This window comes from Apodemus sylvaticus, chromosome 6 (assembly GCF_947179515.1).
Source record: "Apodemus sylvaticus chromosome 6, mApoSyl1.1, whole genome shotgun sequence".
NCBI lineage: Eukaryota > Metazoa > Chordata > Mammalia > Rodentia > Muridae > Apodemus > Apodemus sylvaticus.
This window is the reverse complement of record NC_067477.1, coordinates 94,071,370-94,099,101: the sequence shown is the minus strand read 5'-3', so window position 1 is coordinate 94,099,101 and position 27,732 is coordinate 94,071,370. Positions and strand designations below refer to the sequence as shown.

General features: G+C 45.9%; 1 protein-coding gene across 1 annotated transcript in view; it reads left to right on the top strand.

Moving 5' to 3' along the window:
• The window catches only part of Myt1l (myelin transcription factor 1 like), a 394,986-nt gene that overhangs the window by 344,839 nt on the left and 22,415 nt on the right, over nt 1-27,732 (top strand). The window contains exons 19-21 of the mRNA XM_052186010.1: nt 14,566-14,628; nt 22,578-22,661; nt 24,424-24,645. Coding sequence (XP_052041970.1) covers nt 14,566-14,628; nt 22,578-22,661; nt 24,424-24,645 — 369 coding nt within the window. The remainder of the gene's footprint in view (nt 1-14,565; nt 14,629-22,577; nt 22,662-24,423; nt 24,646-27,732) is intronic.

Here is a 27,732-nt window from a genome sequence, read left to right as displayed (position 1 = left end):
GTTTTGCTTAGCTCCTTCACTTGCATGTTTGTGTTTTCCTGTAATTCTTTAAGAGATTTTTGTGTTTTCTCTTTCATGAGCTCAGCCTGTTGACCAAAGTTCTCCTGTATTTCTTTAAGAGATTTTTGTGTTTCGTCTTTCATGACCTCAGCCTGTTGAGCAAAGTTCTCCTGTATTTCTTTAAGTGTTTTTTGCATTTCCTCCTTGTTGGCTTTTGTATTCTCCTGGATTTCTTTCAATGATTTTTGTGTTTCCCTTGCAAGGGCTTCTAACTTTTGATCCATTGTCTCCTGAATTTCTTTATGTATGACCTTCATGTGTTCCTGTACCAGCATCATGACCAGTGATTTTAAATCCAAATCTTGTTTTACTGGTGTGATGGGGTATCCAGGACATGTTGGTAGAGGAGAATTGGGTTCAGATGTTGCCATATTGCCTTGATTTCTGTTAGTGACGTTCCTGCGTTTGCCTTTTGCCATCTAGATCTCACTGGTGTTAGTTTATCTTGTCAGTGCTGGACTCACCAGTGCAAGCTGCCCCTTCCCAGTTGGCCTCTGGTGCACAGCTTACCTCCTGCACTGCTTGTAGACAGTGTGCTGCTGCCCAGGCTGTTCAGATCCCAAAGCAGGCACCGGAAGGCTCCCGCTGGGGCCCGCTGGATTCACTGGAGCACACTGACTTCTCCCAGCTGGCCGCCCGGAAGCCCAGCTAGCCACTTGCAGGACTTGGAGATGTAATGCTGCCGCCCAGACTGATCTGGATCCGGAAGCGGAGAGAGTAGAGCTAAGGGCTTCTGCCTGAGGCCTTGCCCCAGATTGTGTCTGTGGAGCAGATGGAGCCCGTGTGCACTCCCAGGGAGTGCCGACGGTGTATGCTACTGTGACCTCCCCTGTGCTCCGCTCACTCCGGTGGGCAGCCGATCTGCCAACCGGGCTGTCGCACACAAGGTTAGCCTGGCCGCCCAGTCCCTGAGTCCAGGCAAAAGCCTGGGAGGCCAAGGTCTGAGCAAAGTTCCCCTACGGCTTTGACTGTTAATTGGGTTTGCCAGGTGACTAGGATGGCGGGCGTGCGCGCCCGCGCTCCCTGAAAGCGCTGGGAGAGTCTGCTTTGCTAACAATCACCTGGGCGGGTTGACTCACAGATGGCCCACCAAGCCGCCCAGTTCTTGGGGTCAGTCCTGTGCCTTTTGGGGCCTGGACCCCCGCTTTGTTAGCCTTAGGCTATGCCTGTTACAGGTCTGCCCGCCTGAGCTCTCTGTCGCCCTGCAGGCAAAATGGCGGCGGCGTGCTCGCAGGCCTGGGCAAAAAACTTCCTGGTTGGGTTGGCACCCCGATGGCCCCCCGACCTGCCCAGGGCCTGGGTGCAGGCCAACGCCCGTCGGGCTCAGACCACCGCGGTGTTGGCCTCGGATTATGTTTGTGTACCTCAGTCTGTCCGATTCCTGGAGTACGGAACCAAGATGGATGCTCCTCTCCTGACTGGTGGGAGGCCGAGTTCTGAAGTGGCCTCCGTGCAGGAAAGGCACCGCACAACTGCAGCTGCTTGCTGTCCGGCTGGTCAGCGAAGGTCAGTGGTCGTGGGCGCAGGCCCTAACTGGTCCCTGTGACGCCTTGGTTCCACTGCTGATGGCCCTTCAGCTGGAGCAGCCACTGCTGCCGCTGCTGCCGCCGCCGCCGCCGCCCTTAAATCTCCGGTTCCTCCCTTTCTACATAATTTTTTTCCAGATATTTGATCTTGTGCTTCTTATATTTGCCAGCAGTCCATGTTCCCTATCTGTACCCCTCTTTCTTCTCCACTTGCTCCTTTCCCATGCACGTACACACATGCATGATGCGTGATACCTGGACTCTCAAACTAAACAGGTGGGCATTCCTCATCTTGGAAAAATGCCTGCATGCTTCTTTGCATCCTCCCTGAGAGAAGGCAGAAGCTCTGAGTCAGGAAAAAGAAGAACAGGGATCTGGTAGGGCATGGACAGCTTGCCTCAAGCATAGTGGCATGGTCTGAGTGTCTGCTTGTCTGGATGGTTATCTAGACCATCACAAGCTCATTCCCATTCCCATTCAGAGGCCAAAGATATCTTTCTGCCCAGGGAGCGCTAGCTGAGTTCTAAGCAATCGTCAAAGGTCACTAGCTACAAGAAATTCAGGGATCTCAAAAAACTATCTGATCTTAAAAAGTAAAAATCAAAGCACACCCCTGAGTTCTGTGTCCCTAACTATAATCCTGTATGCTGGTATGCATGTAAAGATGGATTTAAAGCTAGGGGAAAAAAATCCACTGTGAGAATGGGGTACTCCAACACTAAGTAGGCTTGTCTGGGTGTGTCTGTTTCCACAGTGCTGTGAGCTCCCCAAGGTCAATGAGCCTGAAAGACTAGGTAGGGTTTCTGTGGGAGGCCAGGCCCCGGACTGGACAGGCATGTCTTACATCCTAGCATCCACATGGCACATTGTGAGCCGATTCCACTGTCCTCAAAACAGAAGCTGAGCTATGTTGGTTGAGCCCTCCCAGGACAACCCCTGACCTAGATACTGAGAGCCATTCTGGGACTCAGTGAAGCAGCCTCACTGCTCAGTGAGCTGGCTTCCTGGAAAAATGGCCCTCAGCCCACCTCTCCTGTAAAGGTGGTTTCAAGGACAGCACACTGGGCACACAGAGCAAAGGTCTCCAGCAGATATACAGTGATGGCTCTACTGGAAAGAAAGCCAAGGGTGAAGCAGGATGTGGCCTAGTTATGGAGGAGACAGCTGTGCCATGACCTGAATTCCCTGCAGTCCAGTAGACAGTAGGAAGAACATTCTGTCAGGTTATATCCTAAGGCCACACATCGCCTGCACTTTTGGTTAGGCCTGCAAGTCAGAAAACAAGAGCTTAGTGGCCTCCCTGGAATTGATGAGTCCTGGTAAGGAGGGGTCTCACTATACTTCCTACCTCCCTTTGGTCCAGAGACCCTGAGTGCCAGTGTGGCAAGGGGAATGAATGGAACCAGGTAGGAAATGTCACTACTTAGCCTTGTCCTAGGGAGCTACACCATAGAAAGTAGAGGACAGATGGACACAGCTTCTCACATGGGTGTGCATCTGGAAGCCAGAGAGGGATACCACAGATGGTGGAGAGAGAAAGGCTTTATCCTAAATCAGTGGTTCTCAACCTTCCTAATGCTGCAATTCTTTAATAGAGATCCTCATGCTGTGGTAACACCCAATCATAGCATTATTTTGTTGTTAGTTCATGACTGTAATTTTGCTACTGTTAGGAATTGTAATATAAACAGCTGATTTGCAGGATGTCTGATATATGACCCCTTTCTCTGCAAAAGGGTTGTGACACACTGGTTGAGAACTACTACTACCCTAGAAGTCATTGGAGATCAATTACTAGAAGAGAAGACCAAAGGGGCAGAGTCACTAACTCCCCTCATAGTGGCTGTTCCTCCAGATGCCTGTAAAAGGATTCTATACACATCTATCCTCAGTCATCAGAACCCTTGGGCTTTCTAAAGCATGTCACAGATAGACCTGAGGATTTGCCTTGGTCAGCTGTCTGCAGCTCAGCCCAGAAGTTCTCTGAGGTCACTAGCAGGTGTCACTTCAAACCTGTGGGGATCTCACAGTCCTTTGAAGTTGCCAGTCTGCCCTCTCGTGGCTCCAGGAGAGAGGATGCCCTGTGGGTTAGTCAGCCAATGTTGGAATACTCTTCTGAGGGGCTTAGCCTTTATGAGCAGGTGGTAAGAGGTCTGCCGTCTCCTGTGGGATTTGCTTTTCTGACATATCTGTGACAGTACCTGTGTTCCCCTTGAGTCCTCTTTTCTCTGAACTGACTCCTAGTACTTCCCATTCAGGCAGCATATCTGAGTTCTTACACATTTCTGGTCCTTTTGGAATATGGTCTACCTCTTGCTCTCCCTGGGAGGGTACAAGAGGGGCAGGTATTCCAAGTTGTCATGGAAGAAGGCGTCAGGCACAGATGTGGTCTCAGAGCCCTGGGTTTCAGCATGCCCTCCTTCAGGCTCTTTGAGCTATGACTTGCTTCCCAGCATCTTCGTGGATGCTCATCTCTTCCTCATGCAGCCTATCCTCTCAGTCTTCTCTTCAGACAAACCATAAATGAGAAAAACTCTATATCCTCTGGCAGGCCCCACAGTGGACAAAACTTTCTAGAGTGTCCCTAGGAAGAGGATACCTGTCCTTCCAAGCCCAGATCCCCTAAGTTAGCAGTCTTTGGTCAAGGCACCTCTAGGGCTTAGGATCTTTGAGAATGATCCTTGATCTTATCTCCAGGAGGTAGAGTAGGGGCTGAGCTCTAGAGTGAGCAGAGTGGTCATGGGCCTCTGCCTGCTGGGCATACCCGAGAGAGCTCCCAGTCATGGGGAGACCATGCAGCAGCATCAGTGCTGTCTGTCCTTAGCACTCAGCACTGCCTCCTCCTCCTCCTCCTCCTCCTCCTCCTCCTCCTCCTCCTCCTCCTCCTCCTCCTCCTTCACTCCCACTACACTCACTCACCCTTAATCTTGTCTTTTCTCTGCCATTGAACACCCATTGGTGGAACATGAATCACTCAGTCCGGGTTTAGGCCATGGCTTCTGTGGTAGTTGCACTGACTGCTGACTCTAGCTTTCTGGACTAGTGAGTTTCTAGTTCCTAAAACTCAAAGGGAAGGCACAGAAATTGAGCAGAGCTTGGTGTTAGACATCACCAATGGCTCTTGATCACGTACGTATCCATATGAACTCACTTTCTGTTAGCCACAATCTCTCTCACTCTCCACATTCCATAGGCCCTGAGAGGTCTGTAGGAACCAGAGCATGAAAAGTGCAGGCAGCAGAGCACACGAGCACGTGCAGGAGGGACTGCACACATGAAGCAGTGATGGGTGGAGACATTAGAAAATCGCTTATGACCCAGCATGGGGAATACAGCTGTAATCGAAGAACATGGAAGACTAAAGCAGAAAGATCACAAGTTCAAGGCCAGCCTAGGATACACAAGAAAGATCTTGTCTCAAAAAGAAAAATCAAAAGAAGCAACAAAAAGATTATAATCAAAGAAAATGCCAGGAAGGGCAAGGGTAGAAGAGAACTTTCCGTAAAACCTGTCTCACTGCTGTAGAATCCTTCCTGTAAAATAAGGAATTTGATTAATTTATTTCTAAACTTCTATGTAAAACCAAGTCTTCAGAAATGCTTATTGATTTGAGCAAACAAATTGTCTCAAGACCAGGGAGAAATGTTGGTTGTTTTGGGAGAAGGGTAGATATTTTTCATGCTCAGGTACTAAAAGATAGAAACTAAACAGAAAAATGAGATTTAAATGAAGACAAAAAGAGGGGGGAAAGCAGATAGGCAGGGTCTGGGCAGAAGACATCAGTTGTCCCTGAGTGCAGGACAGCATGAACTGGCTAACTCCCTGGGTGTTATGTGAAGTCAGCAGAGGGCCTTTGGAAATAAAGGATCCTGGCTGGCTGTGGTGATGCCTCACTCTTCCTAGCACTCAGAGACTGAACCAGGAGGCTCTGGGGTTTGAGGCTAGTCCTAGAAACATAGAAGAGCCTGGGTAAAAGTTCCAAGCACAAGTGTAGAAAATATGGCAAACAAAAAGTAGGATTAAATATCAGAAGTGACTGTCTAGTTCCAAAAAAAACCAAGTGCACCACACTACCTGACTGGAAAGCCTGCCTGTCTTAAAGGCTGGGGTCAGAAGCCTTCAGAAACCGACCTGATTCTAAACGACTCAACCTCTTTCTGCCTATAGCTGAAAAGAAGCATTGAGCCATCTGTGGTGAGAGAAGTGGAGCTTACCTCCAGTGCCCCGTGCACCCCGATGGCTTGAGCAGTGGCTGGCCATGCAGCATCCCTTGCTCATCTGCCCCAAAGTCCGGGTGGGAACTAATGGGGCGGCTCTCTCCCTCACTCTGAGCCTTGGTATTCTTGGGAAACCTGTCTGGTACATTCTCCACCATGACTTTATGTGTGAACAAATGCACGCTGTTGGTAGTGGTTGGCGTGAAAGAGCTCCGTGGATGAGTTAGACTGTCTGTCGATCTGGCTGGTATGGGGCCCAGTTCTCCATGGATCGAGCGTGGGTGTTAGCATGAGGAACTCTGGGCATGGGCTCCGTGCCTCCTTCCCTGTCTCTTTTAAATCACTCCCACTGAAAGACATCGTGAATATTTAACAAATCTGCTTAAAGATTATTGGATGCATTCACTGGTGTCTTTTGATTCCTTTGTGAGAACACTTTTGGACTATGCAATTATGTGTGGAGTAGAGTAGATGTGGTTATGTTTACATACCTCCACCCTGCACCTGGGGCCAGAGAAGCCCAACAAAAGCCTTCATAACACTCTTTAACAGTAGCACTGACTTAGGAATCAGTGCAGTCAACTGAAGGTGAGTATTCCTCTGTCCAGCCCTACCTTTCAGCACTGGATGAAATGCCCCTGCATGTCAGATGTGGAGCCCCGGCACCCACCATGAGCTGAGTGGTGTGATATGTTCTTGCTCACCATAGATGGTGAGACGTTAGGAATGGTGGTTTCTGTTGCCTTGAGCCCGCTGCACTAGTCACCTTTTGTATTTTTTTTTTTTTTTTGCATGGGTTCTGACTGCGGCTGCCCCGCCTCTTGTTTAGCTGGTCCCCTGCTGCTGGACGTGCATGTGCTCTGGCAGCAGTTTCCCATGGACACATCCTGTTAAGTGAATGGGACGTCAGGATGTGCTAGGTACGTTCTGCCGCCCTGACAGGAGCCCACTGCTGATGTTCCTGGGATATCCTCCAGCCGTGCAGTAGGTCACAGTGTTGGCAACCAGGGGTCTGAGTTAGACGTCTCCCCACAGGCTCGAAGGGCAGCATGATCCACACACATGACTTTTGAGTTAAGACCTATAGCTGCATGATTGAGACACAAAAAGCTGCATGCAGCATGCCAGTCCAGCTGCCATGCAGCCTGGGGGCCGCCCCTGGGCCACGCCTGAGCTCCAGTGTCCCACAGAAATGAATCAGACATGGCCAGGTGCTGGTCAATTCTGAGATGAGTCCCCTATCCCTAACACCAGGGGCACTGTGGGACCAACAGAGTTGAGTCCATGGCTAAAGGTTGCATCTACTCAGTGCATGTTAGAGATAACCCCATGCTGATAGCAAGCTTGTGATTTCCTCATCAGCATTAGACCAACTTTGAGAAGTTCCTATTCCCAATGGGTTGTATCATAAGCCTGAGATCTAAATACACTTTAGAGAATGTCTCATTCATTCTATCTAGGACACTTACTCCCACACTGCTTAGCTCTGGCTAGGCCAGTGATGAACAGCATACACTATGGTGGGCCACAGGACTACCATGGAACTTGAGTATATTTTTAACATACTTTACACTTTGTCATGTTTAGAATAGTGGTACAATGAATGGCCTTTAGCACTCTAAGGTACCATACAGACTTATAGTACTGGAGCAGGAAGTTAGAACATGCATATGCCATAGAACTTGGCAGGTAGCAGGCTACACCACCTAGGTCTGTCTCTGATGTTGGTGTAATGACATACTGCCACTGATGCATCTCAAAACATGCTCCCAGGGTTAGGTGACCACCATATTGGGCATCACAGAACTATTGAGCTTCTCAAACCATCAAATGGGTATCCATTTCCCTCCTGGAGCTTTAGGGCTCCCTGAATCTGTCAACCAGGAGTCACTGTGTTCATGCTTTACAGTGTCTTTCACATGATGATATATCTGTACCAGAGGCCTAACCATCTTCAACACTTTAGCTAAACATTGTGTGAAGGGTATTTAAACAAGTACTTCCTATTTACTGGTTTGCTTTTGAGTGTAATTACAAAAGAAAGGGCTTAGAACCAAAAAAAAAAAAAAAAAAAAAAAAAAAAAGAAGCATTGTGTTTTTATGTGTTATGTATATCAGTAAATCTAACCCAGTGACCACTAATATTCTGGAATGTACAGGTTTCCTCAATGTACATGCATCCCAAGTGTAGTACTATGGAAAACCTTCATCTGCCTCTGTAGTTTCAGAATAGAGTGGGAGCTTCTCTGCACAGATTCAGGGAGATGCTGCTCCAGTCCTAGGACCTGCATTTGTTGCCAGTGCTATGTGATTTCATCTTCTCTAAGTAACAAGCTAGTCCCTACCCACCCTCCCCAGGAAACCTTGCAAAAGGCAAAGCAGGGCAGGGCATAGCAGAGAGGGACAGGGTAGAACAGGACTTCTGAGAGAGAAATGGACTCCTGGAGGAGGAAGGGGCTCCACCTAAGGAGGAAACATTAAGAGGTGACCTGCCCAGCCCTGGGGCCAGATCCCCTGAGCTATGTTACATCTGAACAGCATTCCAAGTCTGCACAACTCAGTGGAATTACAAATAAAGAGAAAGTTACCTCATACCTTACAAATTGAAAAACAACTTAAAGATTTTGTCTTCCCTTGAAGTTAAGGTAATGTGTTTAAGAAATGTCAAATGGGGGCTGGAGAGATGGCTCAGCGGGTAGGAGCACTGACTGCTCTTCCAAAGGTCATGGGTTCAAATCCCAGCATCCACATGGTGGCTCACAACCATCCATAAAGAGATATGTCGCCCTCTTCTGGCATCTGAGGATAGCTACAGTGTACTTACATATAATAAATAAATATTTAAAAAAAAAAAAAAAAAAAAAAAGAAATGTCAAATGCCCTGTATATTCCTGATAAATCACCTGCTTTCTTTCTCTTTGTGGGGAAAAAGAAAGTAAGGTTGTAACCTAAGAGAAACCATGTGACATTGTGACATTCGTCCATTTAAAAAATGTCTTTATTGTTCTTTCTCTACATTCCTTTCTTGTTTTCCTTTTATGTGACAGAAAAAGATGAAAAGAAATATACCTTTAGAGCCACATTTGTTTAGAAAGGAAAGCATTCTTAACTGGAATTTCTGTGTAACTGGGTAAAAGCATGTGGCCAGAATCATTGTACTTTATAGGCCCAGAGACAGGGCCTACTTTTACACTTGTGTTTCTTTTAAAATTGAAGGTACTAAGGAAAGTGTTTTGTTTTGTTTTGTTTTTTCCTCCAATATTTGTGTTTTACTAAAACAGAACTGCTACGAAGCAGGAACAAAAGAAATAGTGGAAAGGAAATCTCCTGAAGTTCTTCAAACCATCCAAGTCCATCTGTCCCACGTTGGATGCTAGCAGTCTAAGCATTCCCCCTTCTCTGCAGTTTGGCACCTCTGGGCCAGTTCACCCTGAGGTATCAGTTGAGGGACAGCAGCCAAGGGACAGTGGGTCCAGGCAGGGATCCACAAGGATGGCAGTATTAGGCTCCATTGTTTAAAAGTTTCTAAACAAGTAGTTGCCTCTCTCATGAGAACTCATGGATCACTTGCAGAGACTTTCCTGCAGTGATTTGTGAGCCCACCGAATATTGAAGTGTTCTTTCTCATCCAGCAGGGGTGTTAGGTCATGTACCAGTCACACACTGTCCATACTGTACTGGAACACTGCACTTGGAGTGTCATGACATCTGTCTGACACTGTGTGTGACTCCTTTTCATGTACATGGAGCAAGCTGACCCTCAGGTTAACATGTTATGCCCAACCAGAATATGTGGGCTTAGGTGATCCCTGCAATAGAGATGTGGGGTGATAGTTGAGTTGGAGAGTTGCTAACTTATATCACATGCGTGACCTCGGCATGGAATGGGGTCCCCTTTTAGCCCACAGTGATCAGCAAATGTGTTATACTGTGCATACTCACATGACCAGAGGGTGTATCTCTCATAATGTCATGTACTCCATTAACCAAAAGGCATCTATCATGGCATCACATACCTAACCAGAGGGCACACCTATCATGATGGCATGCTCACTAGAGGGGATACCTATCATGATGTCACATCCTCATTTAAACACCTATCATAATGCTACATATTTGCTTCACAAGGGGACACACTTATCATGTCATGCTCACATGTTACCAGAGATGTTATGACATCATACTTTATATTCCTTAACATAATTCTAAATGTTGATTTAACCCTCATAATATGTCTTTTTAAAGAGTGTGAGGATGATGTAGAGAAAGGATTTTCAAGACACTTATGAATAATTAACTAGGAAGACAGTGGCAGTCAGTAACTGTTCCCATTCTCCAGGTTATGATTCTATAAAGAGGGTACCACATGGGGCTGTGTAATGGGGCATGAGTTCCATTGAGGACAAATTCATATTACAATTGAGGTGTGCTGGATACTGACCCATCTTTTTCTAATACAGAGTTCTCTGACTTTAAGATTAGATATTTCAATACACTGCTATCCACTCTTTTTCTATGTTAGAGGACATATCTGATACTCTCTAGGTAGGTGTGGCCAATGGCTGTTCTTAAAGAGGTCCTGTGTTTACTTGGTGATAAATAGGTAGAAAAACAGAAAGCAGCGTGACCAGGGGTTTCAGACTCTAGTAAGCAGCAGATGGCTTCCCCTGCAGAAAAGGGTCAGGCCCTGGGATCAGAATGAAGGGTCTGTGAGAACTTCTGGATTTCCCCTGAATCTGCATAACTCTCCAATTAAGCATTATTTAAGAATTTTTAAAATTATTTTTCTGTCACTGTTCTTCAAGACCAATGTTCACAGCCAGAAAGCAATATGTACCACCAAAAATTATTTTCTCTTAATATCACAAAAACAAAACCAAGTTATAGCAAGAAGACCAGGGTATTTTGTCTCACAGTCTACGAAGCAGCAAGTATGAAATGAGATTACTTATTCCTTATTTCCTTCCTGGGTTTTTTTTTTTTTTTTTTGTACTCATATTCCCATTGTAATGAGAAAGAATATATCTATAAAGTGAAACGCTTTGTTTAACAAACTTTACATCCTTAACTATAAAAGCTTAAACTTACCCCTTCCCCCCCCCCCCCCCGCCGCTGCCACACACACACACACACACACACACACACACACACACACACACACACCATACTGTCGTCCATGGCAGCTATTAGGAAAGCCAGAAGGGCCATCGAGCAGTGTCCTTTAAAACCTCCCTTGGCCTACCAGAAGCACTTCAGTGTTGACAGCCAAGCTATTGCCTTCCCTCTAGGGAGCTGAGGGCCGTTTCCATGGAAACCCAGCCCATCTCTTCTGTGGTTTCAAAAACCCAAGCTGTGCACACAGGCTGCTTCTGATTGTCCCACGTGGGTCTCCCTTCCTGGGAAGATGGGCTCCTAGAGGGATGGTTACCAGCGTGACAGGGAAAAGTGGATTCCACACACCTCCCCCAGGCCCCGAGCAGAGAGGCCTGAGAGGCAGGTCCCTTTTTTTTTTAGAGAAATCTTCATCTCCTCACTTGAGGCTGCAGAAAATTGTGGGTTTGAATATTGAAATTTCTTAAGGCTGGGAAAATTTGTATGTAAATCTATGAGTTTAAGAAAGCCTTAAAGTCTTGAATAGTCAGATAGGAATGAATGCCCAGAGCTACTGCAGGGGAGGAAGAGCAGGTGAGGCAGCCTGAGCTCCCGCTCTCAGCCCAAAGGCGCCACCTGCAGGTAGAGAGTGGCAGGCCGCAAAACTTCAGCAGTTATGAGCTCAAACAGTGCAGGGGGAGGGGAGCAGGGCAGTGGACAGGCCTTCTCTGCTCCTCTCGCCCCATAGCTACCCTCCTGGCTGTGAGCAGGCCCACAACCTCATGGCTAACAGGTGATCTCACCTGACCAGGTTCTGGAAAGAAAACCTGCAAAACAATGAAAACCCTGAAAGTGAGAAAATTCTTTGTTTTTATTTTTTTCTTTTGTGGTAGAAAGAGTGCATCTTGAACTTCTTTCTTACTAGGTAGGTGGTGAACTATATCTTTGTAAAGGACAGCCTAACACACAGTACTTGCTACCAGGGTCTTGTGGGTAAAGGTAGGAGGAGCTGATTATCATTGTTCTTTCTTGGTTGTAAGACCTCACCTTCAGTTTGAGCTTACTCTTGTTAAATGAGTAAATTCTAAATTAACTTTCACTAGGTCTTAAATTAGGAAGGGCTTTAAAATCTCCCTACAGTGGAAACTAAGGCTGAGTGTAGGGTGGGCAGGAAATACCTCCAAACAGAACTGTTATTGCTTTCAGTATCTCTCAGGATGATTTCTCTCGGGTGAGTGAGTGCCTCAGCATTGGGAAAGTCAACCACTGAACAAGCCCACTGAATTACTTCTCAGAAAATATTCTCTTAGCTGTTGAATGACAGACCTATCACCACATGGGAAGTGAGGGTTAACACAGCTACTCTGTTCAAACCCAAGTCCCCTATCAGGGATCGAGCTGCTATTGACAAGTAGGATTCATTCAAACATCCTCAGCCTTACTTTGTAGCCACCGCCTATTTCAGAGATCCATGTCCTCCTGCATGGACCCAAGCACTCCACAGATACCTCCACTGCCCTGCCATTCACTTGGCTTTGCTCCTCCCCTAATCCAGGCCATAAATTAAACTCTGTCCTTCCCTGTGGTATGGAAGACACTGACTTCTGTGCCTTGAGATCTAGATGCACATTCTCTTTCATGGGGCCAGAGGGAAATTAGAAAATTTCTAAACCCTGAAAGTTGTTTATGCATCCAAGTGTGGCAGTCTGCCATTCGCACATTTGAAACTTGTCCAGTTCCTGTGTGCCCACCTGCTCCTTGGCACTGTGTCATCCAGTCTGGAGAAAGCACATCTGTGAGTGACTAGTCGGCCAGCCACAGAGTACCAGGCCTCAGCTTTCTGCACAGGTAGCTGCCAGTCTCACCTCTATACCTAGCTAACATGCTGGCCCATCCTCAGCGTTGCTAAGCAACGTTCCTGAGCCTGAACAGAGGGAAACTAAGACCTTTGAGAGCATCTGCTGACTGTCCTCATGTGTAGCTTTGTTCTTGACCTGGGTTCAGGCTTTCCCTGGGTCTGTACAAGTGCACAGAACATGGTCTTCTCTTCAATAACAGATGGTATTTTGTTCACTGGATCACTAAATCTGTTAGTTAATGGAAAGGGCATTTCTTTCCTTTGACTTCTACCCTTAGTTTTATCTTCATGGTGGTACGAAAGCAATGCAGTTGTTTTGAGAAGTATGTTTTTGCATTGCTATCTGCTTGTTCTTGGGATAGTGTGCTGCAAAAGTTGTACAGACAACAGGGAGATAGTTACATGGTAGAAGTGCTTGCTTTGCAAGCATTAAGACCTTAATGTCACCCTCTGAACCCACTGTACAAGTAAAATAAAAAATTTCCAGGCAAACCTGTTGGCACCTGCTCATATTTCCAGAACTAGGAGATAGAGCAGGTGTATCCCTTGGGCATCTAGCCAACCTAATCTACTTGGTATGTTCCAGGACAGTCAGGAGCTCTGTCAGATAGATGATAGATAGATGATAGAAAGAAAAAAGAAAGAAAGAAAGAAAGAAAGAAAGAAAGAAAGAAAGAAAGAAAGAAAGAAAGAGAAAAGGAAAGAAGGAAGGAAGAAAGCAAGGAAGAAAGGAAAGAAGGAAGAAAGAAAGAAAGAAAGAAAGAAAGAAAGAAAGAAAGAAAGAAAGAAAGAAAGAAAGAAAGAAAGAAAGAAAGAAAAGGAAGGAAGGAAGAAAGAAAAGGAAGGAAGGAAGAAAGAAAAGGAAGGAAGGAAGGAAGAAAAAGAAAGATGCAGCAGCTGAGGAATATTGATGCTATCACTGGCTTCCACATGTACATACCCTAGCACACACACACACACATACACACACACACACACATTATTATTATTATTATTATTAATTATTATTATTATTATTATTATTATTATTATTATTATTTAGAGAAAAACAATTGTAAAAACCCACCAGTAATGCAAGCTGGCAGTAAGATGCCAGAGGAATTTGTTTCTGTGGCATTAACAGACTTGGTAGAGATGCCTGTGGCTAATATGAGATCCCTGTTGGCATGCAGATGTACCTCCTACATTCTACCCCAGAGTGGAATCGTAATAGGCTTAAGGTAAAGCAGACTGTAGAAGGGTCCATGACTAGGGAACTGTGGGTCTGCCTTGCCTCCAACCCCCAGCACAGGTTCTAGTTGCTATATCACCTGGGCTCTAGGATCCCCCATCTAGACAGCATTGTGAGGACATGGCCGGAATCCCTGTGTAGAGCTGGCTCAGACTATCTCATGCCCGTAGCCATGAAGCGTATCTTTCCACGTTTGTATCTTGTCCTGTGTAGAATGGGACGGCAAGCACTATGGTAACTGGCCTTGGCTAAGTTCAAAGAACAGTAAGGGTACAGAAAGGCCATTTAGGGGTCCACAAACCTAGTGACAGAGGACAAGAGGTGCTTGAGAAACTGAAAAGAATTAAGGTCATAAAAATTCTTGGACATTTGGACATGTCCTTGTACTGGGAAGGAAGGAAGTAGAAATGGATTTCTATGTGGTAATGATCGTGAGTGAGCTAGAGAGCTCCCAGATCAATTTAGTCTCTTTTAGTAGCAAGGGTACACCACAACAAAGAGCTTGCCTTTTGGATAAAGTCAATTACCCAGGGGGGTTGATTTCCTTCAAGTAAATTACCCCATTTGCATTTGTACTTGTAGGTGCCCCACCCCTGGCTGTGACGGTTCTGGACACATCACTGGCAATTACGCTTCTCATCGAAGGTATGTAGACTCATCAGAACCATCCTCTCTCCCCAGAGTAGCAGCGCCTTCCTGGCGGGAGCGCTGCACTCTCGGATGAGGTACAGGCTGGCTATATACCATATATATATATATATATCTCCTCAGCTAAGGAAACTGACTTGGGGCCTGCTTGAATGGTTATCTCTCCTGGGTCTGTATACCACCCTAGAGCAGCAAGAGGCCACCAAAACATTTCCAGGTCTCCATTCTAGAAGAACAAAGGAAAAAGACTAATCTCTAAATATGTTATATCTGAGAATACCCCATGTAGGCAAATATTCTCAGAAACACACATGCTGTTAGTCCCCTTAACATTAGGATTTGAAGCAAAAGGCTGTGCAGTTACTATACTCAGGATTGACTACCACAGAGAGGCTTATTTTTAAATTTCAGTATCTCACAATGAGAACAGAGAGGCTACAATATGACACAGGACTCCAACCATGTGAGCTAACAGAAGGCCCCCACCACCTGTCATCCCCCCAGAACAGTGAAAGTGCACACTGTAGACAGGTACTATGTGGAGAGTGGAAAGAAAATCTTGGTGATTCCATCACAGGATAAGAATAGGTGGGATACATTGTTAAGATGGCAAGGCCAACTTTCCTCAAGGAGCCTGGTGACAGTTTCAGGAGTCCTACATCAGAGCCTCAAAACTAAACACCTGTAAGGACAAGTGTGGATCTGCGGGCCAGAGCAGGCCATCAGTAGATGCAAACCATTATCAGAACTAACGGTTCCTTAATGTTAGTTACTGCTGAGGGCAGACAGAGTATATTATGACCATGAGGCAGGGAGGTATAAGATGACCATGAGGCAGGCAGGTATAAGATGACTGTGAGGCAGGCAGGTATAAGATGACTGTGAGGCAGGCAGGTATAAGATGACCATGAGGCAGGCAGGTATAAGGTGACTGTGAGGCAGGCAGGTATAAGATGACTGTGAGGCAGGGAGGTATAAGATGACTGTGAGGCAAGCAGGTATAAGGTGACTGTGAGGCAGGCAGGTATAAGATGACTGTGAGGCAGGCAGGTATAAGATGACTGTGAGGCAGGCAGGTATGAGATGACTGTGAGGCAGGCAGGTATGAGATGACTGTGAGGCAGGCAGGTATAAGATGACTGTGAGGCAGGCAGGTATGAGATGACTGTGAGGCAGGCAGGTATAAGGTGACTGTGAGGCAGGCAGGTATAAGATGACTGTGAGGCAGGCAGGTATAAGGTGACTGTGAGGCAGGCAGGTATAAGATGACTGTGAGGCAGGCAGGTATAAGGTGACTGTGAGGCAGGCAGGTATAAGATGACTGTGAGGCAGGCAGGTATAATATGACTGTGAGGCAGGCAGGTATAAGATGACTGTGAGGCAGGCAGGTATAAGGTGACTGTGAGGCAGGCAGGTATAAGATGACTGTGAGGCAGGCAGGTATAAGGTGACTGTGAGGCAGGCAGGTATAAGATGACTGTGAGGCAGGCAGGTATAAGATGACTGTGAGGCAGGCAGGTATAAGATGACTGTGAGGCAGGCAGGTATAAGATGACTGTGAGGCAGGCAGGTATGAGATGACTGTGAGGCAGGCAGGTATAAGATGACTGTGAGGCAAGCACTGGAACTTTTACTAAGCTGGTGTGGCAGGGTTCTTGCTCATACTTCATTCTGTGAGGACAGAGGTGGAACCCACAGTGGGACTCCTCAGGCATTTGTCACCGAGGATGATCGCTACCACATTCTGAGAACTTGGGAGTTTTGCAGGGCCATCCCTGTCTGTAAAAACAGAATATGCACATGCTTCCAAGGTACAAAGAAGGCCATGATCTCCACAGGCTTTCCCAGGTGCAGTGATGCTGACATTTGTGATCTCCATCCTTGAGTGCCAATCAAATGCCTCCAGCTTTAGTCCACCAGGTCAGGAGAGGTTTCTACCTTTCATTTGCACTGGCAGGTGTGCAAGACAGAGTGAGAGCTTTCCAAAAGCTTTTCCAGAGTAGATGGTTGCTTTATATTAAAAAGAATCTTAAAAACACTCAAGTTAAATGTATAAAGTCAGGTATATTTTATTCTAGTCTTTATATTAATTTACTTGGAAGTAAATGCCTGTAAAATATTCATCTTTTTATAAATCTATACAGCTGAAGATGGAAGTTTCCTGGTCATCCCACATCCAATATCTTGTTTATTACTTTAAAAACATGCTCATTTGGCTTTTGATTTAGAATGTTAGGTGTCAGTAAGATTCAAATGTATCATTAAAATGATACATTTTAGAGCCACATATGATGGTTCGCATCTGTAACTAGCACTTGGAAGCAGAGGCAGGAGGATCACCAAGAATTCAAGGCCAGGATAGGCTACATAGAGAGATTTTGCCTCAAAATAATGTGGAATTAGTGTGTGAGTATGTATGTATGTATGTACCTATGTATGTATATGATATTTGTGATATATGTGGTGTGTATGATATGTGTATATGTATGTATGTGTATTGTGTAGTTTTGTACACATGTACAGTATGTTTGCATGTGTATGTATGGGTATATGGTATGATTGTGTGCATATGTGTAGTATGTATGTATGTGTTCAGGCTGTATATGTTTGTTGTATGTCTTTGTACTCATATGTGGTTGTGTTCATATGTGTTTGTATGTATGAGTTTGTATGTCAGGCTTATATTTAAGCTATGGTCTGTGCTGAACTAAACTCAAGCTTTATCAACAGAGTTGCAAAGCAAATTTGGTTTTGAGGAGAAAACTTTGGGCAAATATTGCCTAGTAACAATTTTAGCAAACGAAGTAGAGTGTAAAGAAGTGTTCTGTAGTAACAAGTTCCTTTACATAGAAGTTGAAATAGAGTGAAGCATATTAAGCAAAACCACTGTATTCAGTTCACAGTTCTTACGTAAATTCTCCACTAAACAAAGACTGAAGTCATGGCTCAATAATGAAAGGTCAGTAAGTTGAATAAAGACAGAAGCCAAGGGCTAGATGATCATTAGGAATAATTAGGAGTATTCCTTCGCTTTTATGTTCCTGAATCCAGGAACACAGCCATGAGATACTTGTACAGAAACCATAGTGCCTAGGCAGGGATTCACGGGATTCCCCAGATATCCACAGTTCAACTCAGTTTTGAGTTCAGAGCATCTTCATGCCACAGTAAGAAGTGAGGACTCAGAGCAAGGACTCTATGCAGGCCAGAGTTAGAGCCCATGGATACCATAGGTTTGTCCTTCCTGGCCTTAGAATAGGTACACACATCACCCTGTCTGGGTTACAGGATAGCCCTGTTCTATGACTTAAGACACTAGAGGAGTACACAGACCTCTTTCTATTATAAATGACCTGGAGGCTTGTCTTAGTCAGTGTTCTATCACTGTGACGAGACAGCATAACCACAGCAACTTCTATAAAAGAAAGCATTTAATTGGGGTTTGTTTACTTTCTGAGGCTCAGTGATTATTTTGGCATGGAGCTTGATGGTACACAGGCAGACATGATGCTAGAGAAGTCGCTGGGCATTCTACATTTGTATCCACAGGCAACAGAAAGAAAGAAACTGGGCCTGCCTCAGGCCCTTGAAACCTCAAAACCCACCCACCACACAGTGACACACTACTTCCAACAAGGCCATGCCTACTCCAACATGGCCAAACCTCCTAATCCTTCCCAAGCAGTGCCACTCCCTGATGATGGGGGGCACCATTCTTACTCAAACTACCACAAGACCACATGCTTCCTTCAGCTGCTTTCTACACACCGAAGACAGCAGACTCATTCTTTACTGGGTCTGAGGAAACTGAGGCTCAGGAGATGAGCTAGAAGAGCTGGAACTCAAGTTTCACATTTCCATGGACCTGTGAGCCCAGAACTATACTGGAAGATCATGGGGTTGGAGGCAACCCAGAGGGAAAGGGTACACCCAGAGATGTGCTAGACAAGATGCAGTTTAGAACTTACTTAGCTTATATTTGAACAGTCATAGTGTCATATCTGAACACCTTTGGACTTATCTTAACAAATCTTTGTGAGCCGTGATGTTTTCTGAAACTTTCATCCGTTACTCTTCCTCCAACTGTCCTCTGATGGGCCTGTGAAGCTTTCACAATCTGCAGTCATCAGCCAAGTTTGTCTTGGAATTCTTGATCATTTCCTCAGCTTCTCAAGAATCTTTTGTGTTCTTTTCTCATCCTTCATGGGAGCCTTCTTCATCTGCAGGGTGTTTGTTTTGTTTTGTTTCTTTGTTTCTTTGTTTGCTTGTTAATGCAGTAGTGCAGTGGCTTCTGAATGCTCCTACCACACAGGCTCACAGGGACTTCCCTTGTTCTCTGATTGAGCCCTCTATTTTCCTTTCTGGCAGGATCATACAATAGCAAGACACACCTAAGACCCCTCTGCTCCTACTTTTTGTCCCACAGGGGATTCTGTGCCTCCCATGCAAGTACTTGTATATCTTAAGGTACAACTGCTAACCTCCCAAAACACAGTGTTACACTGTGTAAGCTTAGTGTGCACTAAGCTTCACACAAACATGGTCTCAATGCCTGAGACTTTAGTGGAAATGAGGAATTGAGGCTGGAGTGCAAATTTGCCATTCTGTCAGTTCAGTGTCTTCTCAAGCCCTTTCCTCTTGTTCTTCTATGAGGTGAAAGACCCAAGGCTGCATCCAGAAGACTTGTGATACCTTCTACAGTTTTATTGTGCTCTGAAAAGTCCAGACAGCGATCCCAAAGGTCTCAATGCCTGTGGGTGTGTCTTCCCTGCTATTAGGAAAAGCATCACCCTAAGCAAAGATAGGGATAAGGCAGCAGGCTTGCTGGTATCTGGAAGCACAAAGAGAAAGTCTTCCTCACATGTCACAGAACCCAAAGGTTGTAACCTTCACTAGGGAGCTGTGGAAACCACGTCACGGAACTGCTGACAGAAGCTCCTCATGTGCTTTAGGGAAGCCCTTCCCTCTCCCGAGGGAGGCTAGCAGAGCAACATTCTGGCCTGGAGGTGACATTTTTCATCCAGACACCTCCCACGTACTAGGGGCTAGCCTCTAGCCCTCTCACTTTATCTGAGCTGGCTAAGGCCCACCCTACCCTGTCCCTCTACCCTAAGAAATCAAGTGTTACAACAGTATTTCTAATTCTTTTTTGTTTGTTTGTTAATTTTTTTAAAGATGTATTTATTTTATTATATGTAGGTACACTACAGTTGTCTTCAGACACACCAGAAGAGGGTGTCAGATCCCATTACAGATGGTTGTGAGCCACCATGTAGTTGCTGGGAGTTGAACTCAGGACCTTTGGAAGAGCAGTCAGTGCTCCTAACCGCTGAGCCATCTCACCAGCCCCGGTATTTCTAATTCTGGGGGAAAAAAAAACAAAACAAAACAAAACAAAAAAACCCTACAACAATTCAGTAAGAGACCAGAATTGAGGACCATGCAGCACTTCACTCTACAAAGCAGCAGCCACCAGATGAGAACAACAGAGGAAAGCGGGAACCCCAACTGAGACTTATATCCCTCGTCAGGCAGAAGACAGAGCAGTAGGCATCAATTCAGAGGCTTCTGGTTCTTTCTTTGGCATGGATTTGAACAGGGAAGTTCGTTGTCATGCCAGACAAAACTGGCCTGCTTAAGAAGTTGGCTGTCACCTGTCTGGCCCTTGTTTGCTTAGAGATGTGAACATCAGTGTGACATGTTGACATCTTCTACCAGAACCTTCTGTGGTTTTCATATATTTCAAATATATATAGTTTCAATTAAAAATATAAATATCTAATGAGTCTCTGAGCCAAGAGTAGTGAATTTTGGGAAACATAGTCTCTGGAAATACTTAGTAATTAATAGCCTGATTCCAAATGTCAACTCAAGATCCCAGAAATTTAGAATTCCACAGATATTTATTGAGCATGTACTGTATTCTGGAGATCAAGAAACAGTGATAACTAAGAAAGTTCTATCCTAAACTATGAGGAAAGAGATAGAGAGATGCACAAACCTTGGTGGGGCCTTGGGCAGCTCCAGGCAGAAGAGGGATTTGGATATGGGGATTGGTTTTCAGGATGAGATAGGTCCTACATCCTCCAAGCCAGGAATGGTGGTACACTGGTCATCTCCCCAACATGAGCCTTTTGAACATATATAAAAATATATTGAGCAGAGAGAAAACTCATATAGTAAGGAAAGTGGCAGTGGCCAAAACTGAGTGGCCACATCATGGACTGAGTGGTGAAACTGCCAGATAGGATGGGCATTGGTTCTGCTCACTGCTGCCTTTGAGAGTCTTACAGTAAGATGGCTAAGCAAGGCAGACTTGAGAGGGAGACACAAAGCCTTCGCTCACCAGGCAGGAGAAGTCTGCCTTCGTTGATGGAGTTAGTGGAAAGAAAATGTTTAGATGTGCTATTTAGAGAGGACAGATGGGCCCAGAGGTTGGTGTTTGCTTTCCTGCAAGGAGTAGTACATAGAGCCTTAGACTTCCTTCAAGGTATCTGTCACTCACCTAGAAAGAGAAGGCAACTGGTTCCTTGTGGTTGCCAGTTTTGATCCTAAGAAAAGACTGCAGATATTGAGGAATCTCTGTACCCTCCCTGGCCTTCTGTTCTCCTGTCCTTCCTATGGGGGCTCCTCTGACATTTGGTTCCAGGAACCATGATCAGAGACATGGCCAAGTACTACTAGTAACAAGATCCTTTAGCAGTACGCCTGATGCCATTCCCAGGCTAGTAAAGTCACCATGAGGATCTCTTGAGTCTATGAAGAATAGTGGATTAATGTCCATGCTTTACAGCAAAACTAGAGAGCATTAAGTCTGGTGTTACAGCTCAGTCAATAGTCTGTTTGCGTAGCATACACAGATCTCTGACTTCAGTTCTCAGCAACACATAAAATGAGGTGAGATGGTGCACGCTGCCTGAAATCTCAGGATCACAGTACTGACAAGGTGGAGAGTAGGAGTGGTAGATTCAAGATCATCACAGGCTACAAAGTAAATTGATGCCAGCCTGAGATTGTGTGTGTGTGTGTGTGTGTGTGTCAAACAAAAGAAAAGCCAAAATGAAAAGAGTACCAAGTCACTGGAAGTCCTTGACTTGGAGGACTTGGAGACTTTAGGGCTCATCTGTGGTAGAGGGGCCTCTGGTGGAGGGACAGGTGAGCAAGAGAAAGTCCAGGGCCTCGTAGATGTGATTTCCATGCAGAGGCCAAGTCTGTGAGAAGGATGGCAGACTACGTATACATGAGGCTGAAAAGAAGGTGAAGGTCCAGAGAAGAAAACCGTCATGTGCAACTAAGCTAGAGGTGACAGGAATGAGTTGGGACAGTTGAGGCAGACTCACAAGCTATGCATGGTCCAAAGCCCACACCGTGTGTCCCAGCATGAGGTGTTTGGATGTAGGGAGAGATCCTCAGAGTGATCCTAGCATGTGAACATGCCTTAAGAAAATGTCCAAAGCCTCTGTGTTCAAAACCTGAATGTAAACAAACATGTTCAGACTCCAGCATCCTTCTGCAGATACAACCAGAAGTCCATACTTGAGTGAGGCGGAAGTGCCTTCCAGCACACACCTGTGCTGCAGGCTCTTCCTGCATCAAGAAGGGCCTGACTGCCCTTGTGTCACCTCACCCTCTGCCCCTTCCTCTCTTCCTCCCTTCCTTCCTTCCTCCCCACCACTCCACCTTCGTCCACAGAATCATCACTGTCCCCATCTTTCAAGCTGGCCATTTCCTATGTCCACAGCACCTAGTCCACCCAAGGCTCTTAACCTCCTCGAGAGGGAACCAACAAAGATTACAAAGACATTGAGAGGACATGGGGCTGTGTCCAGAATGACCCTCCCACTACATTTTTAATCCACCCACAAATCCCAGGCTGTGAAGGGACCGCGATCACTGGTGAGGAGTGTTACCCAAGTATCTGTGTCTGAAACCTGTCTCTCCTTCAGCCTTTCTGGGTGCCCACGAGCAAAGAAGAGTGGTATCCGGATAGCACAGAGCAAAGAGGACAAGGAAGACCAGGAGCCAATCAGGTACAGGGGGGCAGCAAGGTACACACCCACTGAACAACCCTGAGAAAAGAAAAGGAGCCAGCAGGTCCTAGACGGCATCTGCTGAGGTTTAACTAAATAACTAGCCAGATGAACCTAAACCAAAGAGCATCTTCTAACTAGCCTCGAAGTGACAGGTGTCCAGCCACAAGTGATGTTTCAGTGACCCAAATCTCAGGAAACACTACCATCCCAGAACATAGGTATTCTGGGGATTGCAAACATAACACCAAAAGCTAAATCCCTGCCAGCATGCAGCTTGTTAAGACCAGCAGAAATACCTTTCCTCCCCTGAGGCATGCTTGGGAGGGAGCTACTGCCTTGCGCCTTCTCTGCAGCCCAAAGGGCTGGTGGCTCTGCTTGCATTTCATTCTCATCTTCTGTTCCTCTGCTTCCCCTCCCTCCCAAGTGTGCCAAACATCACACAATCAACCTGGTGGGTCTGTATTAAATTTCAAAACAAGTGCTTTTAGAGATAAGTTTTACCCCAAATAAAATCAATGAAGGCATAGGTCATTAAGATAAACTACAATGTTTCACAAGAAACAAAAGCATGGATTCTGTGGCATCTAAATTTTGCTATTCCAAAAGAAATGTGGGTTAGCAACAGAACTTAGTTGTGTGTGAGGCTTAGTTCTAGCATGTGTGAGGCTCAAAACTCAACACTGCATAGGTGGCAATGGGTGATGAGACCTGTAAGATGAAGACAGGAGAGTCATCCTCAGCTATATGGCTAGTTTTTCAAGCTAGCCTGGGCTAAAAGAGACCCTGTCGAAAGGAAGAAATGAAGGAAGGAAGAAAGGAAGGGAGGGAGGGAGGGAGGGAGGGAGGGTCAGAGGGATAAAGGAACAAAGGAGGGGTGGGGGAGAAGGAGGGCGGGAGGAGCAGGGGAGGAGGAGAGAGGGAGGAAGGAGGAGAGAAGGAAAGGGAGGGGTAGAGGAAAGAAAAGAGAGAGGGAGGGAGAAAGACGACAGGGAGGGAGGAAGGAGAAAATGCCAGCAGACACACAGCCCCGGCCTCAGTGGTTAGGAGGTCAGCCCTGGCCCTCTCTGAGGCACACTGGGACACTTCATTGGCTGAGTCTGGGCTCCTCCCATATAAGCAATCAGCAGTACAGTCCCAGATGAGGACCTAAAGCTCCTCGGCCCCGTGCACCTTCCACTCTAGAGCCACACATGCTGCTCCTGAGGTATGCCGTCTCATCTAACTGACAGGACCCTTTATGTCCCCCAAGAGCACAACCACATAGGTACTCCCTAACGCCGAGAGACTGCTGCTTGATGACACTGCCTTTTGGTTAGCATGTAATAACTGAAATCCTGCACTGATCCATTGGCCTTGCATTTCACCACCAGAAATTGCCTAAAATTGGCATTTTCTGCAGACACCTGTATCTCACCAGAGCACCTTGTGTGAGAGCCATATCTTCTAGGTCTCAGGACATAGTCCCAGGTCTATCCCTGGTGTCCATTCTAAAAGAGCGAAATGCCACATGCCACCACTAGGTGGTATCTTCCTAGGTTTTTTGTTGTTCTGATCCTCCTGCCACCTAAGATCACTGGCATGTGCCTCCACATATGGCTCTTCCTGTGTCTTTCTTGTCTTCTTTTCTCTTGTCCAGGAGAGCACTGATAGTTCGGGTTTGGTTTGGTTTGTTTTTCCTTCATGTGAGGTAACTGTTGCAGAGTCTCTGATGCTCAAGATGAAAACAACAGTCAAGTTTTGCCTCCTGTCTGTTGTTCAGGTGTCCGGTACCTGGCTGTGACGGCCAGGGACACATCACTGGGAAGTATGCATCCCACCGCAGCGCCTCGGGGTGCCCCTTGGCGGCCAAGAGGCAGAAAGATGGGTACCTTAACGGCTCCCAGTTCTCTTGGAAGTCGGTCAAGACGGAGGGCATGTCCTGCCCTACACCCGGATGTGATGGGTCAGGACACGTCAGTGGCAGCTTCCTCACACACCGCAGGTAAGTCCCCCTGCACTTAGACACCATACTTTTCAGCTACACTGGCTGACTCTGGAGGTAACAGGTTTTTCCTTCTCCCTCAATATCCATGATAAGAAAGCAAGACCAAAAATCCACCAAACTAACAAAATGTAGAGATCGGGGGAAAGATGTACAAAATTGCAAATTTATCTCAAAAGCCCAAGCCACTTCAACTGTGTCTACCTACTAGGACCATGGTTTGTCTTCCTTCCTTCCTTCCTTCCTTCCTTCCTTCCTTTCTTTCTTTCTTTCTTTCTTTCTTTCTTTCTTTCTTTCTTTCTTTCTTTCTTTCTTTCTTTCAAATCAGGATTCACAGTAAAAAGCAGACTTTATCTTACATGAACCCCAGGAACACACACATAGATATCTGTAGACCGAAATATGTCTTGCTTATAATCCCAAAGTAGCCCACTCCTGGCAAAAGAGGCTGGTGCTTGTCACCAGCAGATATCAGGACAGTAACAGTGGCATTGTAGTAGGTCCCGGTCAGGTCCCCAGAGATTCTGTCAACCCCATCCATTTTTATTTGTTTAATTTAAATAGAAACATGGTTCAATTGTTGTGAAAGAGGCCTGTTCTGTGATGTGTCCTGGGTTCCTTGGGAAAGCAACGAGTCTCAGTGGTAGCCAGACTTACAGGAAAACCAGCAGGAGCCATTAACCTTGGTGTCTGAGTGTCAGGGACCCACACAGCACAGTGTCAATGCCTGCCCTTTGGGGAGGAGTCACACTGGTTCCCTTGTTGGTGCTCTGTAATGAATCTTGCATGCAAGTATGCACACACACACACACACATACACACACACACACACATACACACACACACACACACACCTGATTCTGTATAAAACTACCTCAAATAATAAGCAGACATTGATATGCGGGCCAAAGAAATAATGTTTCTTTCAAGAGTATGTGACATAGAGCCTGGACATTTTGAAGTATTTTTTGTTATTGAGCAAGTTCCTGAACTGGAGAGATGATTTAGTGGATAAAAACACTTGCTGTGCAGGCATAAAGACGTACTTTGAATCACAACACCCATGCAACAAGTAAGGCCTGTGCCTGGGTATGTGTGTGTATGCATGTGCATGCCTGCATATGTGTGGGTGTGATGTATGTGTGTGTGTGCATGCGTATGCATATGTGAGAGTGGTAACTAGCAATGAGGGGATCACTGGTGCCAGTTCATTGTCAGCCTAACCTACCCTGAGCTCCAGGTCCAGAGAGAGAGACCCTGCCCCAAAGTAACAAGTGCAGAGTAAAGGAGTGGGACATCCAGGGTCCTCTGGCTTCTGTGTATATTCCCAGGTATGCACGCCTTTCGTATTCATATACCACATGTACACACATAGGCAGAGAGAGAGAGAGAAAAGTTAAAAAAAAAAAAAAAAGATAGCTTGCTCAGGTAGAAAAGCTCAATGTCCTAAATACTTTGCAAAAAATTAAAGGTCTTTCCCATACTATACTTAGCCAACTACCTTCCAGGGCTCCAAGGCTAGTGGTTTTGCTTTCTCTCAGAATTGCTCTTATACAAAAATAAATAAATAAATACACATACATACACACACACACAGGTCTGGGCAGCTAGTTTTACTGCTCATACAAACAGGATCTTGTGTAGACACAAGAAGACCCCTCTGTTCATAGCATGCCTGGGGCTCCAGCAGATATCAGGACAATAACCCTGGTTGTACCCAGCTGCCTTCCCTCTCCGGGTCTAGCCTCTCCCACCAGCTACCACAACCCACCACCCTTAGATTCAAATACTGCATAGAAGGCTGAGGACACTTCCTTCCCTCTTCAAACATCTATCTGTATGTGTGTGTGTGTGTATGTGCGTGTTTGTGTGTGTGTGTGTGTATCTTGGGGTGTGTCAGCAACACTGCAGGATCCAGCCTCCAGTAGTGGTATGTTGTTGTAGATATTTATTTTATTAGTTCTTAATATGACCCAGCTGTCCCCCTCCCAATAGTGACAACTGAGTCCTATAGATTTATTTAATCAGCTTTAGCACAATTACTGGGCAATTATCACTAATCAATTTTCCTTTATGCTAGACTGCTAATTCCCGGCTGTGCTCCCCAAGTTGTTTGCTGTTTGAGTGCTGGGTGACTGTTTTGCTCCATATACACATCCTCAATATCCACTTTTCTTGGACACCTGTTCATGGTCCTTCCTCTGTCGTTCTTCTCCTCCTCCCCTTCTCTCTCCATCCTGGTAACCAAAACCCCATCTACCTCTGTTTTCTCCAGTAATTGTCTGTAGCTAGTTTCATTTAACCAGTCAGAGAAGATTGGCAAGCAAAGTTTATACAACATCATTTGGTATACATGAGAATGTGCTTGTTGGATAGCAGCCAGATCTTGGGGGGCAGGAGAGTGGCAGAATTTAGCATTTGAATACATAGCAGTATCAGACCCACCCCCAGCAGTCATATGTTTATGAATTTTGGACAGTGCCAAAATGCCCTCCACAAAGTTCCTCATCCCATAACTTCAGCTAATAGTAACATTTTTAAAAAGTTAAAATGCCCTATATGAGTCATAGCATGTATGTAGCATGGCAAAGACAAAATTCCACACCTGGACTGAAGCCAAGCATCCTTGGTTACATTCAGACAGGCCTAAGAAGCGGTGGGATATTCTATCCGGCCCTGCCCCCCAGAGGAGCTTCCCTCTTAGATCTATCCATTTTACTTTTAGTAGCAAGCCTGAGGTGTAGGTGGGTGTGTGGGGTTAAACCCATCTCTAAGGCTGCAATTCACTTCACCCAGTAAAATCTAGACAGTGCCTGCTGGTCACAGAGGGCTCTCAAGGCTCCTGAGGGAAGGAGGAGCAGTGGGCTCAGGCACTGTGGAGATGAGAAGCGTCCAGGGAAACAGCCTACCCACTTCCCCCGGAGACAGAGACGGGAGGCACAGCCAGTGTCTGCTTTGGGCCAACTCCAGCTCACTCACCACCTCTTCTAACTCCCCCTCCAAGGTGCATATCCTTTGGGAGCTCCATGGGGCTCAGCATCTTCTTGCCCTTCCTCACAGCCTGATATTGACGGAGACGGAGCTGTG